At 36.5% G+C, this 21,279-nt stretch overlaps 2 protein-coding genes across 3 annotated transcripts in view; both read left to right on the top strand.

Moving 5' to 3' along the window:
• Window positions 1–21,279, top strand: part of LOC149791475 (uncharacterized) — a 201,556-nt gene that overhangs the window by 116,741 nt on the left and 63,536 nt on the right. The gene's annotated exons all lie outside the window — the stretch shown is intronic.
• LOC149791477 (uncharacterized) overlaps window positions 1–21,279 on the top strand; it is an 82,467-nt gene that overhangs the window by 12,610 nt on the left and 48,578 nt on the right. Inside the window, exons 2-3 of the mRNA XM_089971303.1 lie at window positions 10,773–10,856; window positions 11,342–11,704. Coding sequence (XP_089827429.1) covers window positions 10,773–10,856; window positions 11,342–11,704 — 447 coding nt within the window. The remainder of the gene's footprint in view (window positions 1–10,772; window positions 10,857–11,341; window positions 11,705–21,279) is intronic.

Genomic DNA, 21,279 nt, shown 5'->3' with positions numbered 1-21,279 from the left:
AACCGTTATTTTCTTATGGCAGATGATCAAATATATGAACTACTTCCGATTACATATTGTAATATATGTACTCACTTCAGTGGTATACAAAGCATAGATATCAGCCCACTTATCTCAATAAAAACATTCAGATTGGCTAAATATGCTGTGTTAAAGAAGTTTTCGACTGCAATTGGTACATTAGATTACACTATTAATTAAGTCTATTGCTCCAAAATTTAAAAAATTTGACTAAAACGACATTTTAAACATGTATACATGTTTATGACATTTAGTCCTTAAGTCTCTACTATGTTACTACTTTTGAAGCGTAAGTGGTCAAGTGCTTTTATGAAAATATTACGGAAAACAGGGCAATTTTCATCAGATTTTTAATGAAAACACATGGTCACTTGTCATCAGAATATTTTACTCAGATTCGCCCACTGAGTATCAAAATGTCCGATTAAAATATTGAACTGGTCATCATAATTTATTTAACTGAGAACCCAGCCACACTTGTCACCAGAAAATCTTAGGGAAACTTTTCCAATTCTCATCAGAATGTTTCCGAGAAATTAACACTGCCTTGTTATGTGTATTGTTTTTTTAAATCCCTAGTCAATCGACGTTAATAATTTTATGGAAAACACAACCCACCCTATTCTCCGATATTCATGACTTCAAATGTAACATTATATTAATAAATTTAAAAAATATCCTTACCGAATTTGATTGATTAAATTGTGTTTTTTAAACAGAAGTTTAGGGGATTAAAACTAGTTTACTACATAAACTGACTTGTATACATATATATATATATATATATATATATATATATATATATATATATATATATATATATATATATATATATATATATATATAATTAGAATCGCCCTAGATCCCAAAGAAAGTCGTATAAAAGGGAAGTCAAAATACCTCAGCATTTTAAAATATCTTGATATTAAATTGAATGATACGAAAACTAAATAAAGCAAAACTGACATCATTTTATAAACCATACTGCACAATATATTGTATGCAAAGAAAACAAATGCATGTTATTGAAGCATGATAAAAGAAAGAAGACAAATTTCGACGTCTTCTCAATGTATACGGCAGCTAAGGTAGTATAAGCAGAGCTCTTTAGGACACACGGTACTAATTATACGGAAGAACTGTGAACCAGTCTAGAAATGGGTGAAGAAATGATAGAGTATTTACAGGTTTGGTGGTCCATAATTGGTTAATAATGAAAATGAAAATTTTAGGAAAAATATCTTTTGAGAGCTTATCCTATATGTAATGTAAAATAAATATTGACAAATTTCTACTGATTCAATTTTAGCATTTTTACAGGCTTGACTCAGGAGTACTCAATACTGAAAGTAGCACCTGATTCATTTGGTGCAGAATCAATAACACGTGTTTCATGCACATGTATGTAAACAAAGTGCCGCGGGTCATATGGTGTTCTCCACACATAAGCTTGCACCAAGGTTTGATGTGCATGAAGAATTATAGGTGTCATTATCAGCACCCATACATTTTAAGTTATTGAATTTTGAATATGATAGTGTTTCCATATGTTTACCAGTTGAATTAGTACCGTGAGTCCTATATGCGACCTATACCATAATAGGAACTTGTTGTTTACATGGTTACCACATGCATCCAGGGTATCAATTTGGTGGTTTTTACATATGACAATCATAATGGAGTCTTTTTTGGAGCATGTGATTTTGGAGAAGAAATCAATACCAAACACAGACGGGAAGGTTGTATACATTGAACAGGGGCAGTAGATAACTCAGGCTATGGGAAAAAGAGCATAGTATGGCCTGATGGCACAGTTTCATATGTTGGTGTCCATAGATTGGCCTATATGGTTAAATATCATTTAACATATGCAACAATACCAAATAAAGGGGGTGGGGGAGATTTTATATGTAAGCCACTTATGTCACAATCACTTATGTATCAGTACTGATCATTTAACTTTAGAGACACACTCAGCAGATCAAAGCAGAGAACATTGTAAAAATAAGAACTGTGCACAAAACTGCACATGCTACGTTGCCTCAACCTGTAAATTGAATTATTATATGTCGAGTCACATTGAATATCAATTATACCTGTCTTATTTCTTATCCTAGAATTAAATTCCTTGACACCTATTCTATGTTCAGCATGTTTCTCATATTGGTACATTACATTTTTGGGCAAACAGTATTGGAACTTTTCTGCATCCCTTTTGTTGATGGAGCAGGGAGGGACATTTTCACTTAAAATAATAGTTTTCAACCCTTCATTCTCAATATAAGTCTGCAAAAGTCCTATCTGTATTACATTATTTACACATGCAGTTTTTCTTCCCCAACCTCTCTTCATAGAGTTGAAATATTCTTGATGTATAACTGCATGGTGAACATACGGCTCTCTCCCACGAAACCAGATCTCTTATTCTTCATGTACCAAGTCCCATGATAGAAAACCTTTATAGTCAGGATGTTGAAACTTGTGAACTCAGAACACATTATTCCAAATCTCAGCACTTCTTTACTAAGCGATATGTGTTTTGTTCACCATATCCGTTGTTGAGAATAAATGAAAACAAGCTTCATGTCAGAAATATGGTTTCATATTTGAAACAATAGCTATTTATCAAACCTACATTGCTCTGTTCTTACTATCAAGTAATAGTAAGGAATCATTTAGCTGCAAATTAGAGCTTGCTATTTGGTTTGCAAAATCAAGGTGTATTACCTCCCCTTTGTAATTGAAGTGATTGCAAAATGTTTGCTTTGTTTCTCTTTTGTTCGATAATGTATGCATTTTTTCAGCTTTATATTAAAAAGTAAGTAATTTAACACTGCTTATAGTGGAAACTAGCCACAGTAATGATTTTGAGACATTTTCTAAACTTTTTATGAGCTTTGGGTAAATGTAGGTATATATTTATGTATTAGACAACTTCAATATGCAGTTCAATACTATTACTTAAATTTAACAAGTAATTTATGCAGTGACAAGTTTTATCAGTGTCTGCATATTGCATAGAGACATGAACTTGTCTTAGCATAGCAAAGTTTTTCACATATTTCTCCACCTCCAGCATACTTAATAGCTTGAGTCATAACAGTTTGTGCATACACTTTCTGTCTCCAACATCAATGTCAGCATTATAGGAACTTTGGATAGCTTTTTCAAATTTGTCTCTAGTTGTCCTTATGTAATATACCTCATGTTGATGTGTTATTTCGGTTGATACACATTCCCCCCCCCCCCCTTGTTGTGGGGAACATTACCAGGCTTGAAGAAATTACTCTGTCTATTCTTTGCTTCCTCACCCTTCCCAATAGTTTTATTCTAAAACGTAACACTATGTTATTTAATTATTCAGTATAATAAAGCTTATGGAACTTTTCCTTGGCTTTTATACCTTTTTATTAACATTTGGGGGTCATGAATCAAATGTGATGACAGTTTAAATAAGTTTGGAATGTTAGCATCTCTTGATGCTTCATGGTTGTGTGTGTTTGTTTTAGTCACAAAAGAGCAATGGCCTCTTATCATTTTCACCTGTCATGTGCCACACTTATTTGTTTTGTTTGATTGATGTGAATAGGGATGCACTGCATCTTATTTCTGTGAGAGTCAGCAAGAAAAGAAATGCAATTTTGAAATTTAAAACATTTAAAACTTGTCTTATAGCCAATGAGAGACGAAAATACAACGCGTCATCTAATTTGATACCCTGTGATGTCATCCTTGCTGATGTCAGCATGCTTGTGTTTCTTTTGTGTAGTATGCATGCCATAGTAAGATAACATGAAGATACAAAGGCAGAAAACAATTATTTTAATAACAAGAATAAGCCACTAATAAGTACAATACAACACAGCAACATGTAATGCGGATGCAATTTAACTATAGATATTGGTATCACATAAAATGCAATTGCACTATTATCCATGCACAAGCATGGCCAATTCTTTCTTACAATTATGCTCTAATATCAAGGAGTAAAAATACAACTTTTTCTAAAAAATTTAAATCTGGTTATAGGACACACGGTACTAATTATACGGAAGAACTGTGAACCAGTCTAGAAATGGGTGAAGAAATGATAGAGTATTTACAGGTTTGGTGGTCCATAACACTGAACAACAAATTTTTACAAAAGTCATGTTACTGAAATAAAATTAGTCAATTCTTATCAATTTTTATGTGCTGAACACGAATATGACAGTCAAATTGCAAAATTAGCTCTAGTTTTTTTGTAATCTGCAAGAAATTAATGTTTACATAACGAAATGCATTCCAATAGTAAAAGGTCAACTGTAATAGCCTACCTATAAAAAATCAAGTCATTGACTACATCTTAGATTTCTTCGCCTGTCTCTTGTACAGCTGTTCGGGAGCATCTCTGAGGAGTGTCCAGCAGTAGTCAGCCAGCATTGTAGTGGACCATTTTCCCTGGTATCTTTGTTCCATTGTTGCGATATCTTGATGAAAACGTTCGCCGTGTTCATCACTAACAATACCACAGTTGCTAGGAAAGAAATCCAAATGGGAATGAAGGAAGTGAATCTTTAGAGACATATTGCAGCCAAGTTTCTTATACTTCATCAACATGTCTTCTACTAGTTCCTTATAGTTTTCTGCCCTAACATTTCCGAGGAAGTTTGTAGAAACTAGGCGAAAAGCATTCCATGCTTGTTTCGCGTCACCTTCCAGCAAGTTGTTGAACCGGTCATCTTTGAAAAGCTCTCGAATCTGAGGACCCACAAAAACTCCCTCTTTAATCTTTGCTTCGCTGAGTCGAGGGAATTTTTCATGCAGGTATCGGAATGCTGGCAAAGTCCGGTCAATGGCTTTCACGAAGTTCTTCATCAAACCTAGTTTGATGTGAAGGGGTGGTAGCAAGATTTTCTGAGCCTCAACCAGAGCTGGGTGTTGGATATTCTTCTCTCCAATGGCTACATTCTGCCTGTGAGTCCATTCCTTCCTCATGTAGTGCATTTCCCTTGCTCGGCTATCCCACTCGCATAAGAAACACATGTATTTTGTATATCCTTGCTGCAGTCCCATTAAAAGGGCAACTACCTTCAAATCACCACAGAGGTGCCAGCTGTACTTGTTATACTCAATGGAATTCAGTAGCTGCCTTAAGTTATCGTATGTCTCTTTCATGTGGACAGCATACGCTACTGGAATAGATGGAAGAATGTTTCCATTGTGCAAAAGCACAGCCTTGAGACTCAGTTTCGAAGAGTCCACAAATAGTCTCCATTCTTGTGGGTCATGAGTGATTTTTAAAGCATTCATGAGGCCCTCAATATCGGAACAGAATATCAGATTACTTTCCTTTCTGAAGAAAGGCTCCAATTGCTGGTGGCGCTTTCGATATGCAGTAATTGTGACATCTTCTTCTAGAAGATTCCATTGTTGGAGTCTTGATCCTAGCAATTCTGCCTTGTTCTTTGATAAGTCCAAATCACGAATCAGGTCATTTAGTTCTTCCTGTGTTATTCTGTGTGGGGTTGATGATGCACCACAGTGAAAATATGGATCACTGCATGCTGATGGACCAGGAGAAGAACAGGTCGACTCACCTTTGTCTTCGTCAGATGAATCAAGAGAATATTCTGCTGGAGGTTCTGGAATAGGAAGTCCCTCACCATGTGGAACTGGTCTCAATGCAGACGGAATGTTTGGGTAGACTATTCTCGACTTCTTTCGCTTCGTTATTCCGCCGGAAAGAGGAGGAACCAAGCAGAAGTAACAGTCATTTAGGTGGTTGCTTGGCTCTCTCCACACCATTGGGACTGCAAACGGCATTGATGACCTTTTGCAATTCAACCACTGTGAAAGCTGTGTTGTACATGTAGCACAGCATATATGCGGAGCCCAAGGCTTGTCTTGGTCACCAACCTTGCATCCGAAGTAAAGATGATATGCCTTCTCACTTGAGAATTGATACTTTTCTTCTGGTTGGCAAATGTCACTTCCCCACAAATATAGCAAAAATTGTCTGCGGTATTAACACACTTTCGAGGCATTACTGTTCTTTATTGTACGTAAATGGATAAAATAATAAGTTTTATGTAACAGTAGATTGAACTGTCTCGCACAACGTCTAAAATATTTTAAATGCTGAACCTATCTGTTTGGGCTTTATATAGTACACTGCTTACGTCAGCTTCAGCAGCCGCCTGGCATTAGTATAATAGGCCTACACATGTATAGTACACTGTTGACGTCAACTTACTTCAGCAGCCGCATGGCATTAGTATTGCATTGCATCAGAAAATGATGCAATCAACTGTGGATGATGTGAGCATGATGGTATTATGCAATGTTACATCATTATTCCGGATGTTGCTGCAGTCCTACTGGAGAAATTTACACAGTGAAACATAGAAAATGAGGTATATGAATATCTTCAAAACGAGAGCCAATACAAATTTTTCACGGTTATATTCGTGTTCGGCACACCAAAATACTACAGATTAGGGCCTTTTCAAGTCAGTAATGATTTCACTGTTGACCAGTGTAATTGGTTAATAATGAAAATGAAAATTTTAGGAAAAATATCTTTTGAGAGCTTATTCTATATGTAAAGCAAAAAAAATATTGACAAATTTCTACTGATGCAATTTTAACATTTTTACAGGCTTGACTCAGGAGTACTCAATACTGAAAGTAGCACCTGATTCATTTGGTGCAGAATCAATAACACGTGTTTCATGCACATGTATGTAACCAAAGTGCCGCGGGTCATATGGTGTTCTCCACACATAAGCTTGCACCAAGGTTAGATGTGCATGAAGAATTATAGGTGTCATTATCAGCACCCATAAATTTTAAGTTATTGAATTTTGAATATGATAGTGTTTCCATATGTTTACCAATGGAGTTGAATTAGTACCGTGAGTCCTTTAGGCAGTTGTATAATGAAAAGAAGAAGAAAAAAACCGAGAAAATATATTTCAATAAATGAAATCAATTGTATGACTACAAAGACAGTTGTCATGAAAGAAGATATCAAGTACTTTTCCATTTATTCAGACATCAAAGTGAATGAAGTTAAAATGTAAAATATGACTCTTGGCACTTTATAATGGTATCTTGAAACCTGCAAATGGGTAGCTATAGTACCAAACCTTTTTTGTTGTAATAAGTCATGTCACATATCTAAAGACATGTTGCCGAACGAAGGCAGTAAAACGATCAACATCTACATAAATTATTTTAATAATTATTTGCATATCTTACAACATATATCTATGGAAAGACTAAAGTGTTATGTCCATTAGGAACCATAGTTAACATGTATTGATCAGTATTGTGATTTGATGTTGTATGTTATGTTGGAAAATAGTTTTAAGGCTTCATTCTACAGTTATATTCGCAGCAGCTAAGCACGTACATAAATATAAGAACATCTTTGGGGCAAAAAGAAATAACTCTCAAAAAGTGCCTTTTAAAGTTAGGACTAGCTCAGTCTTCGGAAAACAAATGGTCAGTCAAACCAATTTAAAGCACTTTGACAGTGTTAGAAGTAATTAATGTCTTTACGACCTTCGCTACAACCAGCTAAAGTACCAATAGAATGACAAAATGAAGCGGTATAGCGACTGATACAGATCAAATCGGCATAACTGTTGAAAGAGCGATTTTTAATAATATAAAGAAAATGTACGGCACAGGCGATTATATTAAGAAATGCACCCATTCAAGAATTAGGTGATCTCAGAAGTAATATATATGCTTCCTAGACTGACATATTAGAACAAAAAACATGCATTAGTATACATAAATATGTTGTTATAAATAATCTAAAATTAGTTATGAATATATTATGCTTATTCTACCCCTATTAAAACTGGCTAAGAGATGAATTTAACTATACCATGCGATCATGAGGTATACAGTGCTGCAAACTTAAAGGTCCAGAAGCTTACATAAATGTCATTATCATTAAAATAGTATGTATTCTGTTTTCTTTTAATGTTTGAACCATAATCTTTTTTACCAATGATAATCGCTGGTACATCATTTTCAGTGAAAATAATCCCCACATAAAATCCTTTAAGCAAAGTACTGCTTAAGATCTGACATTTTCACGTAGAGATTTCAGGACAGCATTACACAGTAATAATATTACCAATTGGATATCCCGTCATGCCTACCAATGAATTCTACTTTAATTACGTTTTGTTTCTTTCTTTTCTGTATCAATTATATTTGCACACTCATCTGCTAGACACAAAGTGTTAGTTTCCTGGTATCTTATAAATTATTATATAAATGTGTCTAATCTTTCACCGGAATCTATTGAAGTGTGAAATAGAGTAACTATAAGATTTGCATTGACGTCACTAGAAAGCCACTGTCAGTTGTAATTATTACAGTATATAAGTCTTTGACACATAATTACAATACAATATTAAAAACAATACACTTTGTTAAATCAAATCTATGTAAACCTTGCCTTTCCGCAATTTGCACCAGCACATATAGTAATAGAACGAAGTTTATTTAAACACTTTTTTAATCGGTTGATGTGAAACTAAACAAATATCGTTTTAGTGTGCGTCTGCGTTATTTTATTTTATCTCTATCCATATGTCTTGTTGAAAAATATTTTTTCAATGCAATGTCCCATGACATTCATCATACTGCATGATTATAAAGTACAACTATAACAATAATGATTAATATAGCAATTGTTTGCAGTAATATTGCTAATCTGCTCAAAGAAATACTTCACTGCTTCTGTCAATTGCTGATTTAATCTATATTTCCATATTAAATAAAACATAACTGGTAATCCTTCTACTGTAATCGTCAATTTTTATATTGTTGAACTGAAATATTTGTAAGTATCAGTTCTCTTTACCGTCTAAAATATCAAGATTTTATTTGTAAACTCTAATTCCAATGAAATTACAGTATTCCTGATGAGCTGTTAGAGTTAATTTTAAGTTACCGTCAACATAGGTAAACCAATTTTATACGTTCCTTCAGAATCACTTACCATCCACGCAAAGATGACCTGTTCCTTGTCACAAGCACATTCCAAGCTTGTTCAATCGAGATAAATTATCGTTTCTCATCGACCACCCTACAGTTTGTTGAATATTTGCGTATATAGGTGCTACCTTCTTTGAGCTTGTGTTTTTTCCAATATATGTTGGACTCAACGGCCCATATATAAATTAGAATTGGAAATAGGTAATCGTCATTGACAACGAAAGCAAGAAAGTATGCTTAAAATGCATCTGTCTATCATTGCTTTAGAGAGACAGCATTATGTTGAGGGTTGACTTTGTTCAATATTTATTTAGGTGAACTGTGGTGAGATAGATTTTTAATGTTTTATTTGCTTGATTTGACACTGAAGGTTGAGAAGAAAAGAAAAAATAAATCCGTGAGGCTTTTTCGGAGGTTTAGTAGTGATTTAATTATCTCATAATCATGCGCCTGGCATGATAATGGGTGGTTTAATTTTTAGAGAAACGTTTATTTAACTGAACATCTAGTGCATTATAAAGCGCTCCACATTTAGTGTTCTTTGTTTCCTATCACAAATATTGCCATCTCAATCTTTAAAGAGATAATCTAAAGACCTTTGCATACATCGGGTTTTATAATGATTTATTTATAGAGGACATTTTCAGTAACTAGATGTTGCCATCATCTTGATTCAGTTTCCAAATATATTGTATGCAAATATTTTAAAAGACGCGTGTACATGCTATAAAACAAATATTCATCAGCTAAATTAAGACAGGTATATTACAACTGAACAGCATTCATGTATTCATGTATCTCACACGTCATAAGAAAAGCAATAAATATCACGTCAAATATTGTGTCCTTTACCAAAAGCATGGTGAATAAATATTGATACAATTCTTATAATTATTTTGCATTAAAGCATACACCCAGTTATTAATGTTATTTGGACATATTTTAAAATAAATAACTGATTTAACAAATGGAAGGTTTGTACAAAGAATCATGATTATGTTTATTAGGTATAATATAATCCTAACTACATCAGCAATGAAAAACAACCATGCTTTAAAGGAGCTGCAATATTTTCAAATCAATGCTTCAGATTTGATCAATTTAAAAAAGACATCAAAATGCACTCATATATAAGCTTTTTCCGGTATAGATCTATTTTCATGGAGGTGGGAGTGGCTTTTGCGCTGATTTTCTCTGACATTGTTCCAAATCATTATACTTAACTAGTTGTTTTGTAATATTCACGTACAAAACATGACAATAAATTCGTTCTTTTGTTGAATGCAATTAAAATCGACAGTTAAAATCCAACTATTACAATATAGGCAAAGTCTTAACATATTGAATTAGTTGACTACAATTGACAACACTATAGACAGTAGCGTCATAATAAAAACAAACATTATTAAAATGTACTTATATCAATGGTAACATGGAAAAATATATATGTATGTATGTATATGTATATATATATATATATGTATATATGTATATGTATATATGTATATATATATATATATATATATATATATATATATATATATATATATATATATATATATATATATATATATATATATATATATATAGATAGATAGATAGATATATTACTTAACTATACAAATCAGCAGAAAATATACTAATTATCAACATTTATTTATAACCCTGGAATACACATGTTTGTAATTTTAATATTACATGTATGTGCCATATGGAAGGTGATTGACAAATTTAAATTGTCTTTATAGTTGACTGCAGTTTTGATGACCGCTTATGTGGATGGAAAGACCCATATAATTTCTCCAGTGGTACTTTATCGTTGGGAAAAGATGGTAAATTAACACAATATTATGGATAAAGCTATCATACCTTTTTATCCTTCTGTCATTCATTGACCAGTTTACTTCTTTTGCTTTATTTATTTATTTATTTATTTATTTATTTATTTATTTATTTATTTATTTATTTATTATCTATTTAACTTACTTAATCAATTACTCACTTAAATTAATAATAGGAGAAAACAAAATGATGCAATGTTATTATACATGTATTGTTCATCTTTTTATATTTCCATTTTACAATTCGTTCTTTTCTGTATTCCCTCTTTCTGATTCTTTCATTCCTTACTTACATATTTACCGACTTAGAAAGTATATACTTATTTCATTGTTAGAACAAAATTAGATTTGGTAGATGTATAAGCAGTATAGCTGCATATCATATTTTATGTGCGTGTGTGTGTATGTGTATATGTGTGTGTCTTAAACATGTGTTGCAATTATGCATACATTTTGCACGATGTTATTTTTTTCAGGCACAAACCGATACTTACAATTGGGTTCACTGTATTGGTCAGAACATATAACACATGTTGAGAGCATGGCAGTGCAGGATGCCAGCATCCAATGCCTGAGATTTTATTACATGACAAAACGATCACCATACAATTTACACTACTACAGCGGAGCTCTCAATATCGTATTGGTCTACAATAATTCTGAATATCTCCTAATACAGTTGCGAGAGGGGAATAACGATAACCAGTGGCAAAAGGTTTTGCTTAACATTAACAATATGCAGAAGCAGGGAATTTTCCATATTCGTTTAATTGCATCGATAGAAAATTATGATGTCATGAATATTGACAACATTGAACTCCTTGATGGAGTCTGCAGAAGTAAGCAATTTATTATTATTATTACAATTGTCATTTTTAGCAGTTGTTTAAAGGGCTAGTACTCATATTATTAGTAGTATATTATTGATGATGTAAGCTTCTATGAACTTAAATTTAGGTTATGTGTGGGATTACTATACATATGAAAAATAATGAAAAGTGACATCACTGGATTCTACCGGACAGTGATTGATAATACGTGCATAATTTTTATAAATATGAATAAATAGCATTATCATACAGGTCAGATAATTTGTATTCGCCTTTGGTATGCTCAAAGGCAAACAAATTTTTCTTTATTGCAGTAGACTGTGACTTTGAAGAAGATCTTTGTGACTGGATGATTCGTAATTTTAGCAGGACCTACACAAATGGCAAGTACTTCTTTTATTATCATTAGGCGAGTTAAATCGTCCTTACTTGAAATGTTCACAAGTAAATAGGTCATACGATGAATTACGGGTCGCGTCATTTCCCATGGAGCAAAGTCATTTGCGGAAATTTTTAAGCCCTATTTTATTTAAGAAAATATCACCCAAACTCGCAAAAACAGATACTTGTGATTTCCATCCTTCCATAATTTAGCAATTACAACAGCCGGACAAGCATCAGACCTACAATGACGTAAGCGTATTCGGAAATAAATAGAAGTAAAGAGTGCAAGGATAAGTGGTAAATAAAAAGGTGAAAAGCAATTCAAATATCAATACAGCAAATAGTATAATTGTTAATATCAGAAATAATAGTCGTCGTAATAACGTATTGCTCATTTTATCATACTCTTTCTAGACTATGTAGCTCGCAAGAGTGTTACCAATACTAGTTTATCACGTTAGTAATTGCTGCCCATTTAATGTCGAAGTCAGGGTCGGATCTGGGGATTGTTTCTAGTGTGTACTAGCCACGTCCCACGAGTAAAAACAATGAGTACATACAAACAAACGTAGTCATTTGCGACTTGATATTTGGCCACCACTTTACTCTTGTGCCCGTGTACTGGGTATTATGCGCACTTTAAGTAAATTGACACATTGAATTTTGCTTTGCATTGTCGAGGAAAGTCTGGACCCTAATGAAATTTTGCACTCTCCCCCTCCCCTAATATACATATATATATATATATATATATATAAATATATATCTATACATATATATATATATATATATATATATATATATATATATATATATATATATATATATATATATATATATATAATTTCTCATAATCGTTAATATATCATAATGAGTCGCTCTATTAGTAATATGTATTACATTTCGAAGCATTAAGATGTATTTTCTCATGCTTCTTTTAGACTAGCCACCTGCTCCAATCGTTCTTGAACATGACTATGAAATAAGTTTTGTGCGCGCTCTCAGGTGGCAGTTCTTTCTGGCAAATGTACAATAACCCCTGGCATTGTTATATTGGAGCGAAAGGTACATGAAAAAAAGAGAAAATAATACAAAATTTCTCCGGAAAAAACATTCTGCGAGACTGAAATGTCAACACAATTGTAAATCTGTCATCGATTAAGTTGGCTGACTCAGACAAAAGTCTCCTCTCCAAGGTTTTCAACTTTTGTCCCCCGGCCGAAAACTTGCAATGTACTGGAATTGAAAGAAGATTTCACGAATTTTGCGCGATTAATGTAAACTTCAGTAACGATGATGCAGATTTCAGCGTTGGTACCGATGAGCATCACAGATTACGCCAGAACAGTTATTAAATTCAAGCCCCTAGGAAGGCTTCAGCCCTAGATGCACTCTGGTCCTCAACAGAAAATAATACATACCCACAATGAAAGGCACAACAAAAAGACAATTTAACCCGACACGAAAAATACTGGATGAAAGTGTGCGAGAGCTTTAATCGGCTATACAGAATTGTCAATGACGCGAAAGTCAAAGATTGATGTAAAGTACCTTCTCTAAAATCCCAAGCATGAGCTTGCACGGCATCCTGCTATTCCATAACCGTTCAATCTAACCTCTCCAATTACGACAGGGATCTTAAAGCGCGTTACGCTCAGCAATACAAAGACTAGCACTGGCGGCTCCGTGATGTCACCAACGTGCAAATAGCAAATATCAGAGATTGACAAGCTCTCCGCGGACCTAAAAAATAATCTGACCATGCGAATGTTTTAGACTAACTCAATATTAAATACGAACTTAACGTTCAGACCCACAACGCGTCAATTTATCACTACAATCAGCTTAAAAAGGATCAGCGCAGTGCCTCTAAATAAACATGTGGCTTCACTCACATCTCAGACGGATAAATAACAGCTAGCGTCAATTGACTCAAGTCTAACCACGCGTGTTAATCAGCTGGACAATGAATATAACTCGCATAAACTCGTATATGATCAAAACGTTGAATGAACGGAGGCCAACAAAAAGTTAACTGTCGAAGACGCCGATTTAACGGAGATCAACAAGCAACTTACGAATGAGTGTTCTCAGTACGAGATAACAATCGGTAAACTAAAGAATGAACATGTCGTACGAAGATGCGAAGAAATCCGTGGTTACCCTGTTATATACATATATTATCAAGTCTAATGCGATATCGTGACCAATGATCGTGAATATTGATTGTAACAAACTCATGCGGGTTCTTCTGTGCGTGTGTAAAAGCGTTCTTAAACCTGACCATATCCGTGTCGCCGTAACACCAGGTCTGATGAATATTTCTCAGCATATGTGAATCAACATCGTTAGTGCACCTGTGCGTGACGTAAATCATGTCGGTGCTTTTGTGTCTACCTCGTGATGATAATCGGGCTGGATTTGTACAAATCGTTGTACACTACAAGATTGTTGATGCTGCCATCGAAACTGCCGACCGACGGTTCATCATCGATGTCGTTGAATACTTTCATTGCCGTTCTCGTCCAGTGACTTTGCATTTTCGTTGAAGTCTTTAATAACATTATATCATCGTTGATCATCTATATATGGTGCTACCAGGTACAGTCTATCTCACTGAAGCCATCTCATTATCATGTTAAGCAGCAGCTGAGTTTTGCCAGATCTATTCGGACCGATGATGATTCTTCTAATTTAGTTGGGCAAGGCCGGATTATGGTCAGTTGGCTCGGGCTCTCGCGTTGCAGAAAAATCAGTGAAATCCATGTTGTACAAATACGATAATTATATGGATTTATATTGTGTACGATGCAAAGGTTGCAGCGGTACTAGCGTGCTAACAACAACAACGACAAGGAATCGTAGAGGTGTCCTTACAGGCAAGTGTGTAGAATGTGGCACAAAAATACAAATTTGGGAGCACCAAGAGGAGCATTCTCGATGGTGATATTGCTGCTAAACTTGGGTATTAATAGCAACTCCATGGGCTAAGTATCCTGATATTAGACTCAACGAGCATAACCGGCAGAATCCTGAAGAATATCCAATAAATGCAATCGATCAAGCATGCCACGTCTGTGACATCGCCTATTAGCATCGACATCTACAGCAATGACATACCGCTGACGTGAAGTTGGTCCACGCGTTGAAGGCAGTAAAAAATAAATCAATACGAAAATCGCTTGTCATTTGGCTAATCAGATCGGCAATGAGTGGTAAACTAGTGGTAGGAGCGTAGTTCCAGAGTTAGCAAATAATCGCCTGTAGTTATGATATGGAATCAATTTATTATTGCCCAATTAGATGCTGAAGGGGTAGTGAAGCGATCAGAAAATTTGCTACATCAGCTGGTGTCACATGTGCTGTTGCGTCGATTGGATGATCTGACAGACAATATGACAAATAAACTGCCGCCGCCTAAAACGATTCAGTACACACGGTTGGATGTCAGCGTACCCAGCTAGGTTCATGAGGCAGATATTTAGTTCTTGCCCCATAATACTATTATAACTGGCAAATATCATGCGCGCACACGCACATACAAATATGCACTGACGGTTGTTGACATTAGATAAAGGACGTAGAGCCGCTATCAACTAAAACAGCGACCGAGAATTCAGCTGTGTTTGAACGAATTTGTCAGCGTGGTGGCCTGATATGGCCACAGTTGCTACAGGTTGATCCACGCAAAGAATTTCTAGGTGAAGTAGCGTGGTTAATAAAACTCCACGATGTGAAATAAGAGGATGACACACTGCGGTACATTGCGATCAGGCCATCGTCGAACAACATAATCGAACATTTGCTGAGCAGCCGTTTTGGTATCAGTACGCAAAGAAATTACTGAGCAAGGACAGATCTCGTGAATGGGTCGCATTACACTTTACATGTAAGCCGCACTAAACAATTACGTAACTCGTGGAAGTTCTATAAGGCCCATTGTTGCGAAATACATCCTGACTATTCTGTGCGACCTGCCAACGAGTCCAGTAATCGGCAAAATTACAGGCATCTATATGAACCTGGTGAACTTGAATGAGTATGTGATTTAACACTTCGCTGCTTCACCTCTCTAGAAAGGCGATGAGATGAGTTATCACAACTATGCCCATTCCCTTAAATAAATTTATCGCGTGTGTGTTTTTCTCAGAGCCTTCAGCGACATTAAGATAAATTGTTTTCTGTCTTGCCACGGGATCATGCACCAATGGTGCCCCCGTGGGTTGCGAAAAGTGTGAGCTTTTGAAGTACGCGGAAATGGGTTATAATCCGCAAACGCAGAATGACCAAGTATCATCTAGTTGTTTATTCGCCAGTGCCACCAGTGAGTATCGCCCTCCTCGAGCTCATTTAGTAGCGATGCAACGATCGACCTGCTGATAGAAAACGAATCTGTGTCGACTATGACAGCGTCGTCGGGAAACCGGTTAATCCTCGACAACAGGCTTATTGACACACAAGTGAGCATCAAAGATCACAAATGTGTGAACTGTGGTAATTTTCAGTCATATTAGCACACAGTGGTCCCCAGCCACTTTCCGTCTGGTGCATTCACAAGTTATCGGCCCAGAAATTTCTTGATGTGGAGACGGGGAGCAGAATCAAGTAAGTCAAATAGACTTGCGCTCCACGTTTTAGCGAAACGTTCATTGCAATCTTAGCCCCGAACTGCTTGCGGCTTGACCGTAGCACGAATGGTGAGTTCCTGGTAGTCACAGACATAATCCGTTCACAGATCGTCGCTTTTTGTTTTTATACCCTTCTCTGGCGATTTATTCAATGCCATCGCAGCATTAGCACCAGGCGTGGCGGTTTTTGCAACAGCGGACAAAGCTGCAATAATCACTGCTGCTATTACCGCGAAGAGTGGAAATATACCACCGGTTTTGTCAAGGCTGCTAACCGCAGGCGCAGAAAGATCACGCCGAATCCAGGTATTTCATTGTTTAGCGTTATTCAAGCGCTTGAGCTGAGCTGTTATCACTGACAGTTTATTTGGTCCCTGTAACGCCGTTGATCTCAACTTGGTAATCTTGCCGGGCCTCAGACTAACATTGATATGATGATATGACATTATAATGTCATGAATGATCTAATTACAGTTCGCACTACATATTTCCACTGGATTATGAATGACTTTCACTTGTCTACCAATCCCTTTGAACGACATTGTTTTGTATTACAATATATTACAGTATAACATAAATTGCTATGTAGCCTCCAGCTGGTGGTCGTGGCACACGAACTCAAAAATGTACATCGACTACTGACTGTCTGAACACATCCAACTGTTCCAGCGAGAAGTAATAGAGCGGATATAATGTTGTGAAGTCACGCTGAGATATCTGCAAACCGGAATCATGATTCTGATCACGCCCCATAAATGTCATCAAACGATAATGCGCACATGCAACATGATTGTTGTAAAAATCTTGCAACACTTCTTCGGCTGGTTCTTGATGTCCTTTTATCCTCAGAGAAACTTCATTAACCCCAAGCCTGTCAAACACCATTGGGTTTCGCTGTTGTGAATCTACTCGGGCGATATCCTGCAATGCTATGAATATATAACGGGGTGCAGACACGCCTTGTTGTGATGCTATATGCATATGAATAGCCCAGAAACACTACTCTGGACGCTATCAACGGTCATCGCCAGACAAGTCAGCGTTGATTAGTCCAAGACAGAGGTGACGTGATTTGTATTTTTAACGTAGCTTTAACAATTTTTCAGTCATATCGCAACGAGGTCTGCACTGTGGCAGTTTATAGTGATGTCTAGCACTGGGGCATCATGCCGCAGACATGTAGTATGATGTCCCACCCAGTCACATTATCCTGACACCGGGCCGACCAGTCCTAACACTAACTTCTTAATACTGAGCGCCAAGCGAGGCAGCTGTTAGTGCCATTTTTGTAAGTCTTTGGGATGACTCGGCCGGGGATCGAACCCACGACCTTCCGCATCCGAGGCGGACGCTCTAACCACTAGCCCACGGGAGCGTTACCCATGACAGAGAGCAGCCGTTGTTCTTCAGTCAGCGATGGCGTCATTGTTGGCATCGACAATGAAAGTTTTTCAGTATTAGTTTGGCAGCATCAACGATGTCGGGGCGCCAGATTGCTTTTCTGATATTAGGGCAGAATCCAAAGATATGTGATAGTGGAATTGCACATGAAAATTCTTCGTAGGCGTTTAACGTCGATGCTTCGAATCCTTGGTTGAAATTTTCAGTTCAACTTCAGTTATAGCGTGGTTCATTGTTGTGTTACAGTTCTCGGGGTGATCAGTGTCATCCTTTGCAAAGATCAGTGATGGACCAGCGGACCGTGAATAAACGTCCCTGCATCGGGCTAGCCCGATAATTGTCGTTATTTAAAACGACGTCGACGATTCACTCGATCAAGGCCACTTTTAGCTATCAGACTTGCAGCTTGATTTAGTATTTTACTGATACTTGGTTACATCACTTCGGTACATGGAAGTACAACTTCCTGAAATTTTACTGGCTGTGGTCGGCCCACATGCGATCTTCATATTAATCATGAGAGTCTTTGTTAGATTGTAGAGAATGCTTTGCTAGCAAATATTACCAGCTGTGCTAATAGCCTTGTCACAAATAATGTTAATGGTTTTCAATTCTTCGTAGGCGTATAACGTCTATGCTGCGAATCCTTGGTTGAAAGTTTCATTCAACGGTGCAACTTCAGTTATAGCGGGATTCATTGTTATGTTACGGTTCTCGGGGTGATCAGTGGCATCCTTTGCAAAGATCATTGATGGACAAGCGGACCGCGAATAAACATCTCTGCATCGGGCTAGCCCGATAATTGTCGTTATTTAAAACGACGTCGACGATTCACTCGATCAAGACCACTTTCAGCTATCAGACTTGCAGCTTGATTTAGTATTTTACTGATACATGGTTACATCACTTCGGTACATGGAAGTGCAACTTCCTGAAATTTTACTCGATGTGGTCGGCCTACAGGCGCTCTTCGTATTAATCATGAGTCTTCGTTTGATTGTAGAGAATGCTTTACTAGCAATATCACCAGCGGTGCCAATAGCCTTGTCACAAACAATGTTAATGGATTTCATTCCTCGTTGCTTTGCAATCGGAATCGCTTTTTGGGTCTACTGTTCTGAATAGACATTGAACAACATGGCCGAGTCCATCTCCGTAGATAACTTTATAGATTGGCAATCATTAATTGATTACCCTGACGTCTTCAGGACCATGTCGAGCGCTGTGTATGATTATGTTATTTTTGTGTTACTGATCTAATTGCCTAATTAATAGCGGTGATTAGTCGCTGTAATAATCGTCGGTAATTTCATCAAAAAGTGCCCGATAAACACTGACATCCATGATAGCACCTGCGAATAATCGTTGACAAATTCAGCAACCTCATTTATGATTTCTGGGGAGTGCATTGCCCACCAGTCAGAATTTCTAGTCGATCAACGTCAGCAAGGACATTATTGGGACGCGATGACCACTTCCTCTAATGGCAAGACCATTTCCTCAAGTGTCAAGACCACGTGCTTCTGCTTTTCTTTTCTTGTTTTAGATCTAGTTTTAACTCTTGATGTTTTTCTTTCTTCTCTTGCTTTCTCGAGTTGATGCTTTATTTCTTCATATTTGTATCTCCTTTCTTGTTTTTCTTGCTGGATATCCGCATATACTGCCCGGATAAATCAGTTATAACCTGCATCGTCACTTTCGACTTGTTTAGCACCGGAAACAATGTGGTACTTTTGTTTGCGTCAATCATCGAGAGTTGAAATACTGTCAACTTACTCAGGTTTCACATATTTTTCTTTTACATCAAGCCCAAACGCAGGACGCAGCTATTTCAAAGAATTTGGTTTAATCCTTGATAGCTTTAATACCGTCCTCAGTAAATTTATTTATCAACTTTTACTCTTACCGGCCGATATGTTATTTCTGTCATTCAATCCTCCATATCGCCGATCACCTCACGGGCTAGGTTAATAGCCTCGAGTACCTGTTGTATCCCTTCCTGTAATTGTGGTTGAGCAGCAGTTGTTTCAGCAGGAAGCTCCATGGAATCTCATTTTTTTAAATATTCTTTCTGCTAATTTCAAAGTTGCTTTTGCAGTTTGCTCTAGTGTGTGAAGAAGACCTTTAGTTGCCTCCGTGACCGGTTTAAGCTACTGCACTGCACATGCTGAAAATCCCTCTCTGGCTTCCTGATGCTGGTGTAGTTGCTGTTTGACAGTATCACAGACGGGAAGATAATTTTCAATCGGATCTAGTCGTTGTGGAGTTAATTTACCTGTACGAGAATCCATGATTAAAGCAGGATCACTCATTATTATTACATCTTTGGTCCATGGTAATTTCTTCACGGGGGGTGGGTGGTTGTTTGGGAAAAAGTATTGAGGGGGAATTGCTACGGAAATTTTTGAATGGGGGATTTGCTTGGAGACATTTCTTCAGGGACTAATGAACTACCTCTTTTACAACTTGTAGAGACAGTTTGTTTTTCCTCCTTCGTGTTCAAATATTTTACAAAAATCCGACAAAGACCGATCACACGCAAATTATAATTTTCTGACCTGTAGCCGGCAGAACTTGGACTTCAGCATGCCAACGCAGTCATCGACGTCCTCATCACACCTTGACGTAAGGCTGGATTTCGAAAATGGACGCCTCCATGGCTTTGTCTGTTCAACCCCCACCCACCCACCCCAACTGCTCTATGACATCATGGGTTGGTTTCGTAAAAAAAACCCTCACTAATTTCATAAATATTCTTAGGTGTAAGTGTTTACTAAAATGATATCTAAATAACACCTTGCATTCGGTGTTTCGGAATTGCTTTGGCTTCCATGGCATGAAGTACAAGTATTCTCCTTAAACGGGCTTAATAAAAGGTCAGACAAATGTGAAACAAGAACAATCACGCAGTGTGAAATTATAGTTTTGTGATGTGTTGCCATTAGATGATTAGAGAAAAAGTACTGTAGTATTTGAGCGTTTAAGAGTTTTTCAGTTATCAACGACTGCTGCATTTCTTGGAAATAGGGGAAACTACTGGACTCAAACAAAAAGTCACAAAAGTGTTTCATTCGCTCGGTAGAGAGAGCCTTTGTGTGTAATAATATGAAGAATATAGTTTATATTACACAATACAAGATACACAGGGATCCTTAATGTGTACACAATAAG

The sequence above is a fragment of the Sinohyriopsis cumingii genome, chromosome 9 (genome assembly GCF_028554795.1).
Source record: "Sinohyriopsis cumingii isolate HCF-2022 chromosome 9, ASM2855479v2, whole genome shotgun sequence".
Lineage (NCBI taxonomy): Eukaryota > Metazoa > Mollusca > Bivalvia > Unionida > Unionidae > Sinohyriopsis > Sinohyriopsis cumingii.
The sequence above is the reverse complement of the archived record's forward strand: the minus strand, read 5'-3'. Positions and strand labels throughout refer to the sequence as shown.